The sequence below is a fragment of the Ruditapes philippinarum genome, unplaced genomic scaffold (genome assembly GCF_026571515.1).
Source record: "Ruditapes philippinarum isolate M1 unplaced genomic scaffold, ASM2657151v2 ctg948_1_1_1_1, whole genome shotgun sequence".
NCBI lineage: Eukaryota > Metazoa > Mollusca > Bivalvia > Venerida > Veneridae > Ruditapes > Ruditapes philippinarum.
The window spans coordinates 327,606-347,973 of NW_026854272.1; the positions used below are offsets into that span (position 1 = coordinate 327,606).

Sequence of the window (20,368 nt, forward strand, 5' to 3'; positions counted from 1 at the left end):
ATCTTAGCTCTAGCTCTTTGGGTTCTTTAAAAGAAGATTTTTTAAGTTTTTACTATATGCATATAGGGAAAATCAATGACCCCCTGGGGCGGGGCCATTTTGACCCAGGGCTTTTATTTGAACAAACTTGGTAGACACTCATTAGAAGATGTTTCATGCCAAATATCTAAGCTCTAGCTCCTAGGGTTGTTTAAAAGAAGATATTTAAAGATTTTTCTTTCGGTTGCCATGGCAACCAGAGTTCTGCATGGAATTAAATTCTTTGAACAATTTTTAAAGGTGGCCACCAAAGGAACATTCCTGTGAAGTTTGGATGAAATTGGCTCAGTGGTTTATGAGGAGATGTCATTTAAAGCAAAAGTTTACGGACGGACGACGGACGCCGAACGAAAAGCGATCACAAAAGCTCACCCTGTCACTTTGTGACAGGTGAGCTAAAAAAACACTGAATAAGCCGGTTAGAGCTTAATTGCTCACCTACTTTAATAGAAAACCATTTTAAACCTTTTTACACTAAATATCTTAAATGGACTTGTCCATCTTTTATTTTGGACAAGACCATTCATCATTTTTGGGAAAATTTAAAATAACTACTAACTGAAAAGCAAACAGTGCAGACCATGATCTAATGATGTGTTGGCAGATCTTGGTCAGAATCGGTCACATGGGGAGATTTATTTGCTGTGATCTGGCTAAGGATTAAAGACAAACAACTGATATCTGCTGATGCACAGAAACAATAACACCAAAATAAGCACCTGGTGCATCAATGAGCTAATTGTATACTCCAAAGTTGATATTTTTATGACAAATGTGTTCACTTTGGCAAATGTGTTCACTACGACAACATGTCTTCTGAGGTAATCTTTGGATGCTTTTTAAGCAAGTCCTTTATCAGTACCTTCACAACTTCTTTCACTGAAATATACATATAGTCACTGAAATATACATATATTCTTGTTGTTCATAACACATTGCCAAAAACAAACATATACTGGCATGCGAGCAGTTCCCGTACAGAAGCAGTACCCGTATTTTTCATTTAAACGCTTGATTTTTACATGCATTCTTCAAAAATTAATTTCAAATCAAGCAGATACATAAACGAGACAAAATCTAAGTGTCAGTTCGGCAGTACGTATAATGTATCATTTTAAATCACTTTCACCTGTGCGTTGTCAAAACGTGACCTTGTTTTATCTGGGGGATTCCGTCCTTGCGCGCATGCGCAAACATACTTACACGTGAGGCATGTTAAAGGGTTTTCCACTTATACCACCTGCTTACAGATAAGAAGGCAATGTGATGAAAACTTGTTTAATTATCAGAATTTTGACCAATATTACTATATAAAATAATTTTATGGCTTTGATGCGTAAAATTTCATGCATACAAGCATGCCATCGCATGTGAATGCGTTGGGGGTAACGGTACCGGGTAATAGATACACGCGTTTAGTCTACTTTCTATTTCCTGAATTACATCTATTTATCTCTTAGAAAATGGTCTGTTCAACAATTATAAATAAACAAGAGGGCCATGATGGCCCTGAAGTCGCTCACCTGTATATAGGCCCCCGGAGCGGGGCCAGTTTAAACCCCAGGGCTTTTATTTGAACAAACTTGGTAGACACCCATTAGAAGATATTTCATGCTTAACATCCAAGGTCTAGCTAGTCAAGTTTTTTTCTTTACACATATAGTTAAAAACAATGACACACCTGGGGCAGGGCCAGTTTTGACCCAAGGGCTTTTATTTGAACAATCTTTGTAGACACTTACTAGAAAATGTTTCATGCTTAATACCTAAACACTAGCTATTCGGGTTTTTTCAAAGAAGACTTTTAATTTTTTGCTATACACATATAAGGAAAATCAATGTCAGCCGGGGCAGGGCCAATTTTGACCCCAGGGCTTTTATTTGAACAAACTTTGTAGACACTCACTAGATGATGCTTCGTGCTTAATATCTAAACTCCAGCTATTTGAGTTTTTTCAAAGAAGATTTTTTAAAGTTTTTGTATAACACATATAAGGAAAAGGAATGACCCCGGGGCGGGGCCTATTTTAACCCCAGTGCTTTTATTTGAACAAACTTGGTAGACACTCACTAGAAGATGTTTCATGCTTAGTATCTAAACTCTAACTATTTGGTTTTTTTCAAAGAAGATTTTTTAAGTTTTTGCTATACACATATAAGGAAAATCAATGACCCCCGGGGTAGGGCCAATTTTGAACCCAGGGCTTTTATTTAAACAAACTTTGTAGACACTTACTAGAAGATGTTTCATGCTTAATATCTAAACTCTAGCTATTTGGGTTTTTTCAAAGAAGATTTTTAAGTTTTTGCTATACATATATAAGGAAAATCAATGTCCCCTGGGGCGGGGCCAATTTTGACCCCAGGGCTCTTATTTGAACAAACTTGGTAGACATCCATTAGAACATGTTTCATGCTAAATATCTTAGCTCTAGCTCTTTGGGTTCTTTAAAGAAGATTTTTAAGTTTTTACTATATGCATATAGGGAAAATCAATGACCCCCTGGGGCGGGGCCAATTTTGACCCCAAGGCTTTTATTTGAACAAACTTGGTAGACACCCATTAGAAGATGTTTCATGCTCAAAATCTTAGCTATAGCTCTTTGAGTTCTTTAAAAGAAATTTTTTTAAGTTTTTACTATATGCATATAGGGAAAATCAATGACCCCCTGGGACGGGGTCAATTTTGACCCCAGGGCTTTTATTTGAACAAACTTGGTAGACATCCATTAGAACATGTTTCATGCCAAAAATCTTAGCTCTAGCTCTTTGGGTTTTTTAGAAGAAAATTTTTTAAGTTTTTACTATATGCATATAGGGAAAATCAATGACCCCCTGGGGCGGGGCCAATTTTGACCCCAGGGCTTTTATTTGAACAAACTTGGTAGACACTCACCAGAAGATGTTTCATGCCAAAAATCTAAGCTCTAGCTCTTTGGGTTTTTTAGAAGAAGATGTTTAAAGTTTTTTCTTTTGGTTGCCATGGCAACCAGAGTTCTGCATGGAATTAAATTCTTTGAACAATTTTCAAAGGTGACCACCAAAGAAACATTCCTGTGGAGTTTGGATTAAATTGGCTTAGTGGTTTATGAGGAGATGTCATTTAAAGCAAAAGTTTACGGACGACGGACGGACGGACGCCGGACGAAAAGCGATCACAAAAGCTCACCCTGTCACTTTGTGACAGGTGAGCTAAAAATAGGTCCGATATAATAAAATTGTATAATTATAATGGGTTAAATTTTATGTACGGGAACTACTTCTCTTCATACAAAATAATGGATAATTTCGGTACCCCATATGAGGCCTCATAACTAAGGGTTATTCTATATTTAGAACATGATGGAATTTCCATGATTTGTGTGACGAGCCGAATATTGATGTGTAACATTCATATTTTGGTGAGTGAGCGTAATAAAAAATAATGTTTAAGTAACTACGATTTTTGTACGGGAACTGCTCGCATGCCAGTATACATTGTGTATGTTATGGTTTAAGGTTATATGGCTGTGGTCCTGCTTTACTGGTGGATGAAAACTCAAGACACCTTTCCTCACATTGTTTGAGGCACATACTGAGTAGAACCTTTGGCAATCATTGTTTCTCTCTCTTTATTCATGTTATTGGTAAAAAGCCTTAGCCCCTTCATTTTGGGAAAAATTCCCACTAAAAATGCTAATTTGGGAAAGAAAAAACCTGGTGTAAGTTTGGATTTTATGGGGAATCAGAATGACTTTAAAGAAAATTTCAACTGCCTCTTATAAAAGACCTGAACCCATAATACATGTGATATAACTGAATAGCTTTCATCAAGACAGGATATTAGTTAACAACAGTAAGGGACAAGTGACTTGTAACAAAAGATGTTTAAATAATGGACCAGTAATTCACATTCATTCATGTAAACTTTTATTCTTTTTTTTATATTTTCATTCATAACAATTTTAAATTGCTTTGTCATTTAACTCCACAAATACCTGGTGTTCCTCTTTTGAGCACATTAATGTGGGTATTTCATTATCTGAAATAGGTCAAACTAAATTTCATTTTTAAGTTACGTTAAAATAATACTTTACCAATATATTCAACACAAAAGAATTGCACATACATGAAAATCGGCAGAAAATTTACCTTTTTCTTTCGACTTGTCTTTAGTTTTCTCCACAACTTTATGTGATAGCAATTTGGCAGTCTTCTTAAATAATTCCTTTATAATATGGAAACAGTCGTAATGTATTTTCAAATGAATCAATATAATATTATCAACTAATAATCTCTTATTCACAATCTTTTATTTTAAACAACTTGCAGACTTTAATAATATATACAAACTTTTCTAAAATGAGAAAACAATCATGTTTAAATGCCTCAAAAATCATATCTTTACATACATATTATCACAAGATATAATTCACTTAAAATCAATTTACATTTTAACAGACAACTTTACTATAATTAACAAACTTTGTTTCATGTTTTATATCTGAACAGTTTCTATTTAAAAAATCCTTTCCTTAATTATCAAACAATTTATGATGAATCTTATATTTTACTTCTAAAACTACACTACCCAAATTATAGAAATGCACCTTGGAAGCTATTTGTCCAGCTTTAAAATGAGGTGTGAGATATTTTACGACCATATCAGCACATTCCTTCAATCTGGCTCCATTACTGCCATCACCACTAGATGATGGTTTAGTTGTGTTCTCTACCTTCCTTTGTTTCAAATGTCTGTCATTCTATATAATAATTTAACCATCACATCTTATATACAATATCATCATGTCAAATTACGATCATATCAAATCATGATAGAGTTGCATGTGAATTAGCTATCATATTGTATCACATTCATTTATTTCATAATTTTGTACATTCAATAAAATGTGAAATGAAATTAAGTTTCTTTTGAATGCAAGCAGCTACATTAATCATTAAAATATTGCATCTTCTATGGTTCATTTTGTGAAACAAATTTCTTATCTTTACATGTAAAACAAACACATATTTCCATATAACATACAATTATAGAGTTATACCATATTATATAACTATTTAGTATTACTACTACATAATTACTTTAATATTCTATCATAAAAGTGTGTAGAAACACATCTACTTCTTGTGATTGCAAAAGATTATACAAGTAAAATTGTGTCAGCTTGCAATATATGACACATTGTAGCTACACTAAATAAGACTTAAATGTTACAGTGGACACAAAATTTTGAATTGGATTCAAAATGACTATGTGTGCAGGGCTTCCATGAGTGGAAGTTTGGGAGTCTTTTACTCCTGATTTTGATCTGTGACTTCCCAAATATTATGCTTTTTCTTCTTTATCTATTTTATATGTAATGTGACTTCCAATGTCAGACATTTTGCACTCTTTAACTTCCAAATTTTGGAACTTAAAGGAAGCCCTGTATGTGTGATCTTGACCTTAGGAGGTCAATCCTGCCCTCTGCACATCAATTCATTATGGTTAACATTTCTGCCAAGTAGTTTTAATTGTCTTCCATTGGTTCAAAAGATACAGGCTGAATACAAAATTGTCAACAGGTGGACTACATGGTGCATAACAATAAAACATCGAAATATATTCGGGCACATAATAAAATGCACTTGAAACAATTCATAGAATCAATTTTTTAATTCTTACCTTTCCATCATGGGGTCTTTTCACTCCATGCTTAGAACTAGATATACTGTCTATTTTATCAGAACTTTCTACAATGTCATCTTCCTTTCCATTTACATTTTCTTCACCTAATTCTTGTTTCAAAGAATCACCTCTTTCAAAGAAATACACTATTTTAGGTCTAACTGGTTTCTCTTCGACTGGAACAACTACTTTCCCAACATTTACAACACTACTGGGGTCCTTTTCTTCAGTATTTTGGACACTGTCACTTGTTTCACTTGTCTTATCTTTATCACTATCTATCACATTTGTTTTAACAGCACTTTCCTCATCAATTTCATTATCACAGATTGTAAGATTGTCAGTATTTGTATCAGTGGAAGGACTAGATTTATGTTTATCGTTGTCATTATTTGTGGGACTTGACTGTGAGGTAGACGACCATTTAGGGACTAAGGAGGGGTGTAAATCTTTAATGGCAGTGAATTTCTTGATCTCGGACACTGATCTCATCACTGACGCTTTATAAATGTTGTGTAATCTATTAGCTGAAAAAAAAAAAAAATTCATCAAATGATTTAAACATCAAGCAATATTCTAAATGATTATATATTGTAAATGACAACAATATATGTTATCTGAAACTTGTGTGCTTCATCTCTTATCCCAGGGTACAAACACACTTTTACTATTGTATGTTCAAGCTACATTACCATGCACAATACAGTACAGTAATTAACGTGTGGCAGTTATTATCAATATAAATACCAAGTCGTTACTATAAATGTTTGTTAGTATCCCGAAATCACATTTGGGAAAAACCCACATCTGGTTCGTTCTGGAGTATCTAAGTTTCTCTATTGAAGAACATTAAAATTGGCCAGCAAATGACCACACTGTCTGATGTTGACTTTCAGACTTCAGTTTTCTAACAACAACAACATTCTTTTATCATAGATATTCAAGAATGTAAAAACAGATCTCTACTTAATGCGAGTGCTAAACTGACTCCGCAATTCATTGATCTGAGGTTATCATGATGTTTAAGCGTATCATGTATAAGAAAACACTGTATACATTTACTCTGGAAATTTGGTTTGTTGGATAAAATGTAGGTTTATCCATTATGCATTCATATATACTGTATAAGTGGATATCTATGTGTCACAAAAATTTTGCGAATGTAAAAAAGTGGACTTTTTGCATGCGGAAAAATTTGCGAAAAATATGATTTCTTGAATTTTAAACTGTTTTTGTGATATCATTAATAAAGCAGGTACATGTTAAGAATATGCTGTTATGTCAGTTGTTCAATAGCTTTATTATTTATATAATTGTTTGAAAGATACATTGTTAGTTTGATTTATGACCTGATCAAACATTTCTTTGTCATATACACAAGTAAATCAAAGGAAGGAGAGAATACACATCAAACATCAGGATGGTTTATAACTGGTTTATTCTAGGATCTACCGGTTTCGGTCTTTCAAGACCTTCATCAGGATACATTTCAAAGAAAAATGATTACTGAAGTACTAAAAATGTGTTAAACGAATGGTGCGTAATGTTACTTTATAAATAGACATATAAATGAGTTTATTTGGGCTATAAGTGCCAAGTTTTTTGGGGGAAAAAGTGCCAAGTTATTTTTCCAATAAAATTTTTAAGTATTGGATAACTCCGATCATATCTAGTCAATGACCATTTTTTACCAGCATGGTTTAAGTGGTTAATATTCACCAAAAATGTTTGTTTTGCATTTAAATGTAAGTTTAACCTCTGTAAAGTCTTAAGTTGATTTATAGTTACTGAGGAAGAAATTAGTTGTTTCAGTTATTAACGAAAACTAGAATTCTCATTGTTAATGCATAAATATTGTAGACGTTAATTGAGATTTCCTGTGGATGTTTTAATTATGCAATTTTGTAATAAATGCTACATGTGTAACTTAAATTCTGGTATGATTTTAGCTGTTGTTCTTTTCCATCTCAAGTATAATTGGGTTTAGAAGAGCTTTTTATTATTTTAAAGTATCCGTAAACTTATTAAATAGTTGTTTGTCTTTACAAAGAAGTGTTAATTAGTGTACGAAATACCAGGGTAAATTACTATTAAGGCCATGGAGGAGGAATCCAAATCCTCTCGAAAATGAGGCCCAATTATTTACATTTTCTGCAAGGTTTTACAGTTTAGATAAATATTTTACTTTTATGATATTTTTCCAAGAGTTATGTGCGTGAAATCATTGTCTGGACCTTTTTTTCTTGTTATTAAGTTCTTTTTCCAAACATTAGAGCGTAATCTTTGCTATAATGTCGGTGATGAGATAAATTTGGGTCTTGTGATGTGATTTGATTTAAATCTGTGTTGACAGTTTCCATTTTCTTTTTATGATTATTTCTCTTTTTCCCCTTCCCAATACTTAATAAAAATTGAGCATAAATTATAGACCGGGAAAGTAATGTGAGCTTCTTCCCCATTCCCTATTTGTAAAAATGAGTTGATGACGGTACTTTGGGGTGTTAAGGGTTGACTCGTAGAGATTTCGGGATTGTTTTTGTGTTAATACATCTCTCTAAGTATTTAATATGGTGGTTGGTACGTGTATTTTGAATATTTAATCTTTTCAACACTTTAAAACGGGTTACATTGCATTACATTACATTTCTTTGTCATGTTATAAAACATTCTTGTGTTATATGAATAACTTATTATGTTAATAACACATACATTGTTTCATTAAAACATAAATGATTTGTTTAGACCAAACGTAAACAAACAAACAATGAGAAAAATAAATCTCAGTATTTGAACAGTCAAACTTATTCATATAAGATGCTGTATGAAAATGTGTTTTGAAATGATAGAAGAAAGTTTTAAAAAGAAATAATTTTTTTGCCATCAAATATCTGGAAATAATTTCCAATTTCAACAATGGCAAATATTTCCATGTCGCAAAATTAACCACTTATACAGTATTAAATATTGAAACTGAACACATAGTTTCATAAGCTTCAAATGAAAAAACCTATGAATTAGCTACCCATTCTTTCAACTAGCTATTCAACAACCAATGACAAGCAAGCAATAAAGAAATATTGAATCATTTTACCTCTGAAAATCTCATATTCCAGATCAATTGCACAGCATCTTGGCTCATAATCCTTGGCAGCCATTTTAGCAGGAATGTCTTTGTAATACTGAACATAATTATCTATTAAACTTTTCTCTAACAGTGACATACAGTGCTCTCTTTGCTGAAAATAGATACACCAGAATACAGTATGATTCATCTTTAAAATTGAAGGACAAAAAAATCAAACGCTTCAAAACTTTTAACAAGTTGTTCACAAATGTAATGTCAAGATTGAAACTTTCAAGTTTTAATTTCATAGAATAAAGATCAAGCTTCTTATATTGAGCAGTATATTGTAAAGGCTCTCTCCCACAAGGAAAAGTATGTGCTTTCAATTTTTGGCTTTAAACTCCTGTTGTCTCGTCATAGACAGCTTGTTAGTAAAGTTCTCAGTCACTTCTACGACACTTCTGGATAGACATATTTCAAACTAGTTTGGGTAGCAAAAACAGAACCACTGCATTTACCAACCAGAGCAAGGACAAGTGGAACAAGATGGATAAACTTTGCTCATATTCCCCTCCATCCATTGCACTCCCCTGAGGCTGGGGATATAATTGACTGATACATTATGCTTCAAGATCGTATAAAACTTGTTCTTACTTACAGCTACTGTAAGTTTAGGTATTTTTTGACTAGCAGCATCTCTAAGAGGGCAATCTTCACTAGGAGGTACAAAATTACTCTCTGATTTGCTGCTGCAGCTCTCAACATCCTGAAATAATTTACAGTTTAACCAAAAATTGGTGTCGATTAAGAATTACCAAGCATAACCTCTGTACAATTTTATCAATTATAACTGTATACAAAGTATCACTGTAATGGCTAATTGTTACAGATATACTTTGTTTATCTTTGGGTAATTATCTTACCCGTAAGTGCAGTCTAGGAAAGTCTTGCTGAATATATCTAATTTGAATAAGAGAATGTACAAACTGTCTCGGAAGCTGCATTCCCTATAACTGGTCAAGTAAATTTGGTATTTTCAAAAAAACTGCCATTTTTTAATGACACTATATATCCATTTTGTGTTTACATACAATGTGTAGAATTTAAAACTTCTGTGTGTACTCAAAAGATGTTTATTTTACATGTAAAAAGACACTGTATATCAATTATCTGTATTTTTAAATAGCAAATTTGAGCATTTTATATTTCTAACATAAAATAAATAAAGCCATAAAATAAAACTTCACATCTGGAAACCAGGAATACAATATTATTGTCTTCTTTGTAATACAAACAAGGCAGTCTGAAAGGCAGCTAAATTACTTGCCACAGTAGAAAAAGAAGAGTTTTTTTTACCCTTTACAAACCTGGCTGTTGAACTATGCACATTGTGTTAAGTGTGTGTTATGCTTGGTCCAAGTAAATTGATTTTCTGTCCCAAATGTTGGAATGTTATGTATCAAAATATTTGACTTGATTTGATTTATATAACTTAATAAATGTAAAACACTTATACAACTGTACTAGAATAAAATAAATAATATAACCCTACATGGACCTAGATTGTTAATATTAACCCATTTTAATTTTCTTTATTTACAAATAAGTAAATTGTCATACCCCTTTCCTTTTCTTGAACTGATTTTTGATAAAATTGGTCCTCTCTTTTCTATCTCTCCTTTCTTTTGCATCCTCAGAATCATCAAGATCATCATCACTTTCATACTGGTTGTCATAGGAATCTGTATCCCTAGTAACCAAATATATAAATATTCAATGTAGTATAAATTATTATAAAAATTTATAATGTTCATTTTTATTTTATTTAAAAGATCATACACTTAGATTCATATAACAACATACATGTACATGTATTATATCAAAATGAGAATTTTATCCTTTGACACATCGTTTAATTTACTCCAAACATGAATGGAATTGCCCAGCTTTTTATTAATTAAAGTGACATTATGCTCATATTTTCATAGTCAAGTTAAGCTGAATTGACTGCCTAAAATTAGTAAAATATAAAAAGACTGCCCAACTCTTTTAATACATAGAATGTTATAGGAAGATTCTGATGGTTATTATTGTATAGAAATTTCCTTAGGCCAATTGAGTTATTTATTGTCTATGCAAAGTAAATTATTGAATTAAAGAATTTATGGCAAAATATAAACTTATTTTCACTATCACCTGTTCACTCACTATATACCTTTGAATGGGCATAATGTCACTTTAATCAGTCCACATTAAGTTTAAGTTGTTTCAATATTCAAACTACAAAAATTAAGCTATCAACAGTATAGAGATGTAGTCACACTGCTAAAATGCTATAACAGGCATGGCTCTATAATTGTGCCAAAGGGTAATTACTTTCAGTTCTGGAAGGTCTAGGGTCAAATCATGTACATGTACTTACATTTTAGCACCTTTTCTGCCACCTCCATACATGTCTCCTGATACATCTTCATCAACAAAGTACATTGTACCAGAACCTTTTGTCTTGTTCACCGAGGCAAACAGACCACGCTGCAGCTCCGCCAGGTTCTTCTCGGCACTCTTCGGGTCCTTGCAAGCGTCACACGACTTGTTGCAGTCTGGTTTTTCGTCACCGAAGAACTGACTAATACTCCAGTGACGACATCTACAATAACAATCAGGTTTTGTGTTAATATAATACATTTTTTAGTAATACTAATAAAACTGAGTATATCATTTTATTTAGTGTTGCTTTTTTGTGTATTTTGTAACATTTTAAATTCCACCAAAACACAGCTTGCTTGCTTCCAAACTTTCATAATTAAAAGAGAAGATTAAGGTTGCCTTCCTCTAAAAATAAGCACTAATAAGTTAAATAGGGACGGATCGAATTACTAATGTTATTTGCACTTGTGGTCCAATCCTTTTTCTTTCAAAATGTATTTCTTTTTCTATATATTTGCATTGTACATCTTGTAAAAATTGAAAGGAATAAAATATGTTAAAACTAAATTTCAGGAAAGTTCTAGGGATTCACAGAGACTTGCGATGAATTAGAAAAATTTATAAACTCCAGCGAATTTCAAAAGCACATCTGATATGTAACTGTGGCAAATGTTTGAAGTGATTACTCCTAAAGACACTACTAACCCTTTGCCTGCTGAGGGAAATCCATTGCACCCATGATTAAAATGATGAGTGGTTCTGTCCAGATTAAAAGATGGACACGTCTTTTTTAAGATATTTAGTTGTGGCTAAACTAAACTTTATGGATTATTACCTGACCTCTTCACTGTAACTTATCATATGTTCAAAATTCTTGTTGGCAGCTTTCAACTGCAGACGAACTGTCTCTTTATCTTTCTGAAAAACAAAGTAAAACATTATTTTAACAAGAGGGCCATGATGGCCCTGAAGTCGCTCACCTGTATATAGGCCCCCGGAGCGGGGCCAGTTTAAACCCCAGGACTTTTATTTGAACAAACTTGGTAGACACCCATTAGAAGATGTTTCATGCTAAACATCTAAGGTCTAGCTCGTTGGGTTTTTTAAAAGAAGATTTTTTCAAGTTTTTTTTTACACATATAGTTAAAAACAATGACACACCTGGGGCAGGGCCAGTTTTGACCCCAGGGCTTTTATTTGAACAATAATTGTAGACACTTACTAGCAAATGTTTCATGCTTAATACATGTATCTTAACTCTAGCTATTCGGGTTTTTTCAAAGAAGATTTTTTAGTTTTTGCTATACACATATAAGAAAAATCAATGTCCCCCGGGGTGGGCCAATTTTGACCCAAGGGCTTTTATTTGAACAAACTTTGTAGACACTTACTAGAAAATGCTTCGTGCTTAATATCTAAACTCTAGCTATTTGAGATTTTTCAAAGAAGATTTTTTAAGTTTTTGTTATACACATATAAGGAAAATGAATGACCCCCGGGGTGGGCCAATTTTGACCCCAGGGCTTTTATTTGAACAAACTTGGTAACACTCACTAGAAGATGTTTCATGCTTAGTATCTAGACCTTAGCTATTTGGTTTAAAAAAAAAAGAAGATTTTTTAAGTTTTTGCTTTACGTAAATAAGGAAAATCAATGACCCCCAAGGCGGGGCCAATTTTGACCCCAGGGCTTTTATTTGAACAAACTTGGTAGACATCCATTAGAACATGTTTCATGCTAAATATCTTAGCTCTAGCTCTTTAGGTTTTTTAAAAGAAGTTTTTTTAAGTTTTTACTACATGTATATGCATATAAGGAAAATCAATGACCCCCGGGGCGGGGCCAATTTTGACCCCATGGCCTTTATTTGAACAAACTTGGTAGACATCCATTAGAACATGTTTCATGCTAAATATCTTAGCTCTAGCTCTTTCGGTTCTTTAAAAGAAGTTTTTTTAAGTTTTTACTATATGCATATAGGGGAAATCAATGACCCCCTGGGGCGGGGCCAATTTTGACCCCAGGGCTTTTATTTGAACAAACTTGATAGACACTCACTAGAAGATGTTTCACGCCAAATATCTAAGCTCTATAGCTCTTTGGGTTTTTTAGAAAAAGATATTTAAAGTTTTTTCTTTTGGTTGCCATGGCAACCAGAGTTCTGCATGGAATTAAATTCTTTGAACAATTTTCAAAGGTGACCACCAAAGGAACATTCCTGTGAAGTTTGGACGAAATTGGCTTAGTGGTTTATGAGGAGATGTCATTTAAAGTAAAAGTTTACGGACGACGGACGAACGGACAATAGACGGACGCCGGACGAAAAGCGATCACAAAAGCTCACCCTGTCACTTTGTGACAGGTGAGCTAAAAACACGTTTTTTTATAAAAAGCTCACCAATTTCTTTAATATGGTAAAATGGTATTGTTTTACAACCTAATCACGATAAAACTGTTTGGTTTTAAAACCTAACCATGATAAGCTGGTATGGTTTCGAAACCTAACCATGATAAGATGGTATCGTTTTAAACCTAACCATGATAAAATGGTATAGTTTTACAACCTTACCATGATAGGTATGGTTTTACTATGTAACCATAATAAGATACACTGTATATTGTTTCACTGTGTCTCCATAACTTAAGGGCAAATCTCATTATTAAACTCACCTTTTTGTATCTCTTTGCTTCCTTATTGATCAAGAAAGCAACGGTATTCCTGTCCTCTCTAGAATAGTACAGTCGACAGTATGATCTCTTCCCATCTCTACCAGCACGACCAGACTCCTGGTAATATCCCGCCATTGACTTTGGTATATTCCAGTGAGCAACAAATCTAATGAGATACAATTACTTCCAATAAAATGAAACCTTATCATCTGATGTAAAAAGAGGAAATTCCTTGTTTTTTTTCTTTTCAAATGTCAAAATTTTACGACATTTCTATGAGAATTGCATTAGAATGTTATTTTCAAAAAAATTCAGTTCTAAATACATAGCAAAACATCCTGATTAAACCAAATGTAAACAAAACTTACCTAAATCTAGAGACATGTAATATATCCATATGTACTGTATATCACAATTCAGATATAGGACAACCTGTATATAAAGGCCATTCACCTTATCCAAAAAGTGGTCTAATTGCAAAGAAAAGACCACCTTTTACAATTCTGTGAAAAATGGGAAAAAGTATACAGAAAATTTATGTAAATATACAAATATTGTTAATTACAAAATATGAAACAGATAAACACAGGCTTTTAAGTTTAAAATAGTCATTATCTTGCCACATAAATAATGAAATTGCATGTACATATATACCTGACATTAGCTTTGTCAACACCCATTCCAAAACTTATGGTAGCAACAATAACTGGAAATTTCCCTTGCATCCATTCTGTTTGATTTTCCTCCCTCAAATTGTTCTTAAGCCTGGCATGGTAAGGTTTGGCTGGTATCCCTTTCCTTGTCAGATGGTGAGACACCTCCTCACATCCATCTCTTGTCCTTGAGTACACTATACCACAACCATAGTCATTCTGAGATCATATAGAAAATACAGTTATTTTGCATTGTCATCTATATTTCATAACCCAGGAATGTTGGTTAGAAGAATCACTTTCATATATACTTATGAACAATAATTATCAGTTGGCACATACATTGTATTTTGATTTTATTTTCACTATTTGTTTTTATTCTTACAAAGACACATAATATCTTACAGGTTTTGTGATACTTTCATGTAAATTAATTATTTAAACTTACCCAATCCTCCCCTGGTTCAGCTGCTCCACCAAGAGCCTTGAGGGCAAACAGTTTCAAATCTTCATACACATCGCCTATTGTGTCCTTCATTTTAACATCATAAAATAAATTTGGACGAAAAACATTCTGTTTGAACCTTGCAATGGGTTCTTTCAATCTCAGTTGTTTTATAATATCATCTGTCACTTGATTTGGTGCCGTTGCTGTCAGTGCTATGCAGGGTATACCTTTCAAGTATTTTGAACGGAAATAACCGAGTCTCAGATAAGTAGGTCGAAAGTCATGACCCCACTGAGACACACAATGAGCTTCATCAATCACAAAATATTTCACTAATTTTCTTTTCATAAGACTTTCAGTGAGTTGTTTAAAGTTATCAGTATCAGCTTGTTCTGGTGTGATATACAACATTTTTGTTTTAGGTTTTTCTTTCTCCAAATCTGATAAAACTCTCTTGCGTTCATCCACTGTCATTTTAGAATTCAGCGTTTCTGATTTCACACCAATTTTGTCTAAATGTTCAAGCTGATCTTGCATCAATGCAATGAGTGGGGAGACAACAAATGTGATTCCAGGGGCAATAACTGCAGGAAGCTGATAACATAGTGATTTACCTGCCCCTGTTGGCATACACACAAATACATCTTGTTTACCTGAAAATAAATTTCTTTTAAAGATTGTTATTACTGCAAATTTTAAATTTCAATTATTTTTATCTTATGATTTGGTGGAAAGTACAAGGACATTCATCATATCAGTGACAAGTTTGACTTTGGTTAGACATATAATGATTCTTCATTTACTAGCTAAAATCAGAGACACTTTATATCTTATTATATGTCTCTGCTAAAATTAGTTCTGGCTTCCAAAACTTTATTAAGCTGCTTTTTAACATTTTTGTTTTTAATTTGATGCAGCATTAAAGTTTTGGATCAGACCTGTTACAAAACCTAACAGGAATAGCATACATAGATTTAAACTTTTTTTTTTCATAAAAAAAGATGTTTTTTTTAAAAAAAAAGGTGTAAATACCATTTTTCCAATTAATTCTTGTGCATTATTCGACAAAAAACAATCAATTTAATAGTCTGAATGTATGTAAAATTATTTGTTAATAACACAAACATAAGTATCATTAATAAGTTTTATCTATCTATCTCTGAGTACTGCCAACCCCTCTTGTGAGTGTTATAGGCAGGAAATTGTGCACGTCGGGTGTGTTAGTAAAAGGTGTGAGAGAAAGTAAAAACCTGAAAATGAACATGATCAGGACAGTGAGAGACATTGAAAACTTCTAGTCATTGTTAAAATATTTTTATTAGTAAGGGTGAAAGAAAGATTTAAAAGAAAAAACACAACAAGTCAACTAATACTGTATCTTAACCACTGCCTGTTTGTATTGATCTAGATCAGGCAGGGTGACAATGTTCCTTGAGAGCTGGTTGTAGTGTGATACAGTGGGGGAAGAAGGAGAACTTATGGTAGTCTGATGTAACCTGTATTTTCCTTAGAGAGAGGGGATGCATATGGAGTTTTAATGTAGGTGGGAAGGCTAATGGCTACTAGATTATGGTAAATTTTAAAAAACATAATAAGTCTAAAGTCTAGTCTGCGATGCTCGAGAGAACGCCAGCCAAGATCTTTCTGCATGGCTGTAACTGATGACAAAGGGGAGTAATCCTGTTTTACCCAGCGTATCGCTCGTCTTTGGACCATCTCTATTTTTTGGATGTTTGATTGTGTGTAGGGGCTCCAAACAGTTGATGCGTATTCTAACTGGGGTCTTACTAGGTATTTATAAGCTACTTGTTTTACTTTTTCATTTTTTGTATTGATATTTCGTTTTATGAATCCTAGGGTTTTGTTTGCATTTGATGTAATTCTTGAGATATGTGTGTTGTAGTTTAGGTCTTTTGACAAGTCAAGGCCAAGGTATTTTGAGCTAGGAACTGATGTTAAAGCTTGGCCATGAAGGAAGTACTTGTTGTTGATGACTTTTTTGTTTTTAGTGATGTGAAGGACTTGACATTTTGAGGACGAGTTTATGGTAATGTAAACCACAGTGTCTTCAGTAAAGAGGCGAATTTGAGACTTGGAGACAGAAGATGGAAGTTCATTAATGTAGATCAGAAAGCAGAGTGGGCCGAGGACGGAGCCTTGGGGGACACCAGAGTTTACAGGGACTTCTGTAGAGTGTTCATCTTCCAGTACAACAGTTTGGCTCCGACCTATCAGGAAGGAACATGTCCAATTGAGAATTTGTGTGGAGACACCGTTTTCTTGAAGGGTAAGAAGAAGTTTACGATGATTTACTTTATCAAAGGCTCTGCTAAAGTCAAGGAGAATAAGATCTGTTTGTTTCCCTGCTGAGATGTTGTTGACAAGAGAGTCTGTTAGTTCAATAAGCTGTGTTTCACATGAGCGTTTCTCCCTAAAGCCATGTTGAAGGTCGAAGAGAATGTTGTGATTACTGAAGTGTGAAGAGAGATGTGAGGCGACAATGTGTTCGAGCATTTTGCAAAGGATACATGTTAATGAAATCGGTCGATAGTTGGCTGGATCTGTGCTGTCACCTTTTTTGTAAATAGGGCAAACATAGGCTTTGGTCCAGTCAGAGGGAATTGTACCAGAGGGTAAAGATTTTTGGAATAGAATTGTGATGATATCTGTGATTTCATTCCTCAGTTTTATAATTTAATAAAAGGAAATCAATTTTAAATTGATGAAAAATTATCTTTCATGTACAGTTTCAGGGTTCTCACTAGGACTTTAAAACATGGAGTCCATGGACTCCCAACCCTAAAAAAGTTGGAGTCCAAAAGCGCGTCGCAATTAATATGTTTATAGATTAGTCATTCAATGCTCACAATAGCATTGCTGATATTTTGACTCTTCAAGAGACTTACAAAGTTTATAGTTATTCAAAAGAAACTTTGAACTACATAGTATAATTATTGTTTTGTTGTTAATATTTATTATGAAATTATTTCATTATAATGCATCAACACATGGAAATCGTTTTTTTTTTTTTTCACTTTTAAACCAAAACAAATTTTATTCTGGTTAAAAAAGTCCACTCTAAAGAAAAAAGTTTGTATTTGTAAAAAAAAAACGTAAATGTATATAGGCAGCGTTTAGCGGAATGAATAAGAAAATCGTGTACAGCTTCACACAGTGTGTAAGAGACACATCCGATCGACAATTATTTTAGCAAATATCTTCAAAAGGGGGCAAATTGAAGATCGATATTTAAAGATTTAATGTTGATTAAATAATAAAGGAACAATTTATTCGCATGTTTGGCTTTGAAACCGAGAATTTTTGCGAAATTTAAGGGTTTCTGGCGAACGTGAAATCGTCGATGTTCGGGATCAATTTTCGGATAGTATCTAAATATCAAAGAAAAGCGTATGTGTACCTGGCATTTCGGCACAATATCTTAAATTCTTAATACTCTTATAGAAAGTTTTTGCAAGAATTAAACTAAAGCAAAATTGTGCCTAGAAAATGCCGAAAATATTCGACAATCATTCAAAATTACACTCATTTGTTATTTGAGAAAAACAGTCTTGCGGCGTAAATAGTCGATAATTTTATCCTTTTGTCGGTAAAATTTGCTAATTTCCAATCAACTGTTGATCAAAGATAAAATTATCACCTCGTGTTATATCTGGTAATTACATGTACTGTACAGTGCGTGTATCACTATTGCGTGATAATGATCGGAAGCGTTATCGCTGATTGGCTAATCGCTTCACGGGTCGATTTGCATAGGACCGCCTACCTATAGACTGACACGCGCTGACGCATTTGTGTATTTGTGGCTGTAAACAATCGGTAATGTATACGCGTCCCCAGGCAAAATTAAGCGTACGTGGAATCCTTGCTCTGAAATATTTGCGTCCAGCTGTAATAAACATGCGTACCGGGACGCCGAAATAAGCGTCCCCGAGAACCCTGAGTTTTCTTATCTATACTGCATTTGATAATAAAATTGTTCAGATTTAACTGTCTTCTCTTTTTAAAACTTGAACTTATCTGGCCTAAACAAACTTTAAATTTATATCAACATAATAAATAAATTCAACTGCACAGTTATCATTTGATATAAGTGGTCTTATATAACAGAAATAACTACAACCACACGGCACACGTCTCGTATCCGAATTCGTCTAAGCGAAAGCATGAAACTTAGGTACACACTAAGCAAAAATTTCTCTCTTATCATTTGTAATATCAAGGAGTCTACCTTCAGATATTGTCAAAATAGCATTTTTCTGAATGTCTGATCTAAACTTTTCGTGTCCAAAAACATTTAATAGTGTATTTTTCAGTTCCAATTCCATTTTTGCTGACGATTTTTTTCCTTAGGCCGGTTCCCTAATTTTAGCGAAATAGAAATACGAAAATACCACAAAGTTTTTAAGCGTAGTACAAAGATCCATACTGAATGGAACAGCTTGAATATTAACATGTTCTTATGAACCATGACAGTATTGAATAAAATCTAAATCTAAATCATAATTCAAAAATAAACCGTTATATAATAGCAGTTAAGGTATGACCACCCTATTTGTCACTATAAGAACTGACAAACTGGTTCAGGGGTTATGAAGCCTGCATATCACAGATAATACGTCAGAAGACAAATTTTAAAGGCAGGCCACATATCCTAAGGGTGATTCAAAAGTATTCAAGTGAGGAATACTGGAACCACCCAACAAGAAAAAAGCCAAATAGAAATAACTAAGTTACCACAAGCACAACAATTATGTCGTGCTGAACGATCTTTAAGGATCGGAAATATAACATATCTGATTGAAAGTCAAATTTAAGAATAATATATTCTAGAGGTCGAAGTAGTCAAGATTTCAAGATTTATTCAATACTGTCATGGTTCATAAGAACATTTGACATAAAGTACGTTGTCGTGAATCTTTTACGCCTTTTTTTAACTTGGGGACATAAGCTACTTTTTATGGAATGGCACGAAAGTATCACATAGAAGGTTCCCTGATGACCCCGTATGAAGACATCTAGCTGCGGATGTTACTATATTCAAAATTTTACCATTTTTGTGTTTAAATGTTGATTCCTGCTTTTGCCGGTGTTAAGCGGTGTAGACCGTAACTTGCACTTTCCAGTAACGCCCATGAACAGACTAAATCATACGAGCATGCATTTTTTAAAATTTGTCGTTTTGAACATTCTTTAGGAATACCATTTTTCTCTATTTTAAGTTTTCTTTGACAATACATGTACATTTAATTGACTGTGAAAATGTGAATAGAACTAACATATCACATTGAAGGTTCCATGGTAACCGCCATATGAACACATGTGCGGATGTTTCAAAATTCCAAATTTTACCAGTTCATGTTAAATGTTGAATACTGCTT

The 20,368-nt window shown here is 33.4% G+C and overlaps 1 protein-coding gene across 1 annotated transcript; it reads right to left on the reverse strand.

Moving 5' to 3' along the window:
- Positions 1 to 779: 779 nt before the first annotated feature.
- Positions 780 to 19,371, reverse strand: LOC132739621 (ATP-dependent DNA helicase Q5-like). Its single transcript, XM_060727373.1, has 13 exons — positions 19,219 to 19,371; positions 14,970 to 15,622; positions 14,523 to 14,740; positions 13,869 to 14,034; positions 12,034 to 12,116; positions 11,194 to 11,418; positions 10,392 to 10,521; positions 9,430 to 9,537; positions 8,799 to 8,943; positions 5,705 to 6,234; positions 4,629 to 4,781; positions 4,171 to 4,246; positions 780 to 918 (listed from the first exon to the last, which is right to left on the reverse strand). Exons 1-13 carry the CDS (start codon positions 19,313 to 19,315, stop codon positions 839 to 841), a joined length of 2,664 nt encoding a protein of 887 aa, XP_060583356.1. The 5' UTR covers positions 19,316 to 19,371; the 3' UTR covers positions 780 to 838.
- Between the last annotated feature and the right edge of the window lie 997 nt (positions 19,372 to 20,368).

Coding starts and splice junctions, on each gene's coding strand:
- LOC132739621 (XM_060727373.1), bottom strand. CDS start 19,315: ATGGAATTGGAACTGAAAAATACACTATTAAATGTTTTTGGACACGAA. Junction 14,741..14,969: donor CTGAACCAGGGGAGGATTGG/GTAAGTTTAAAT, acceptor ATATGATCTCAG/AATGACTATGGTTGTGGTAT. Junction 12,117..13,868: donor AAGCAAAGAGATACAAAAAG/GTGAGTTTAATA, acceptor TTTGTTTTTCAG/AAAGATAAAGAGACAGTTCG.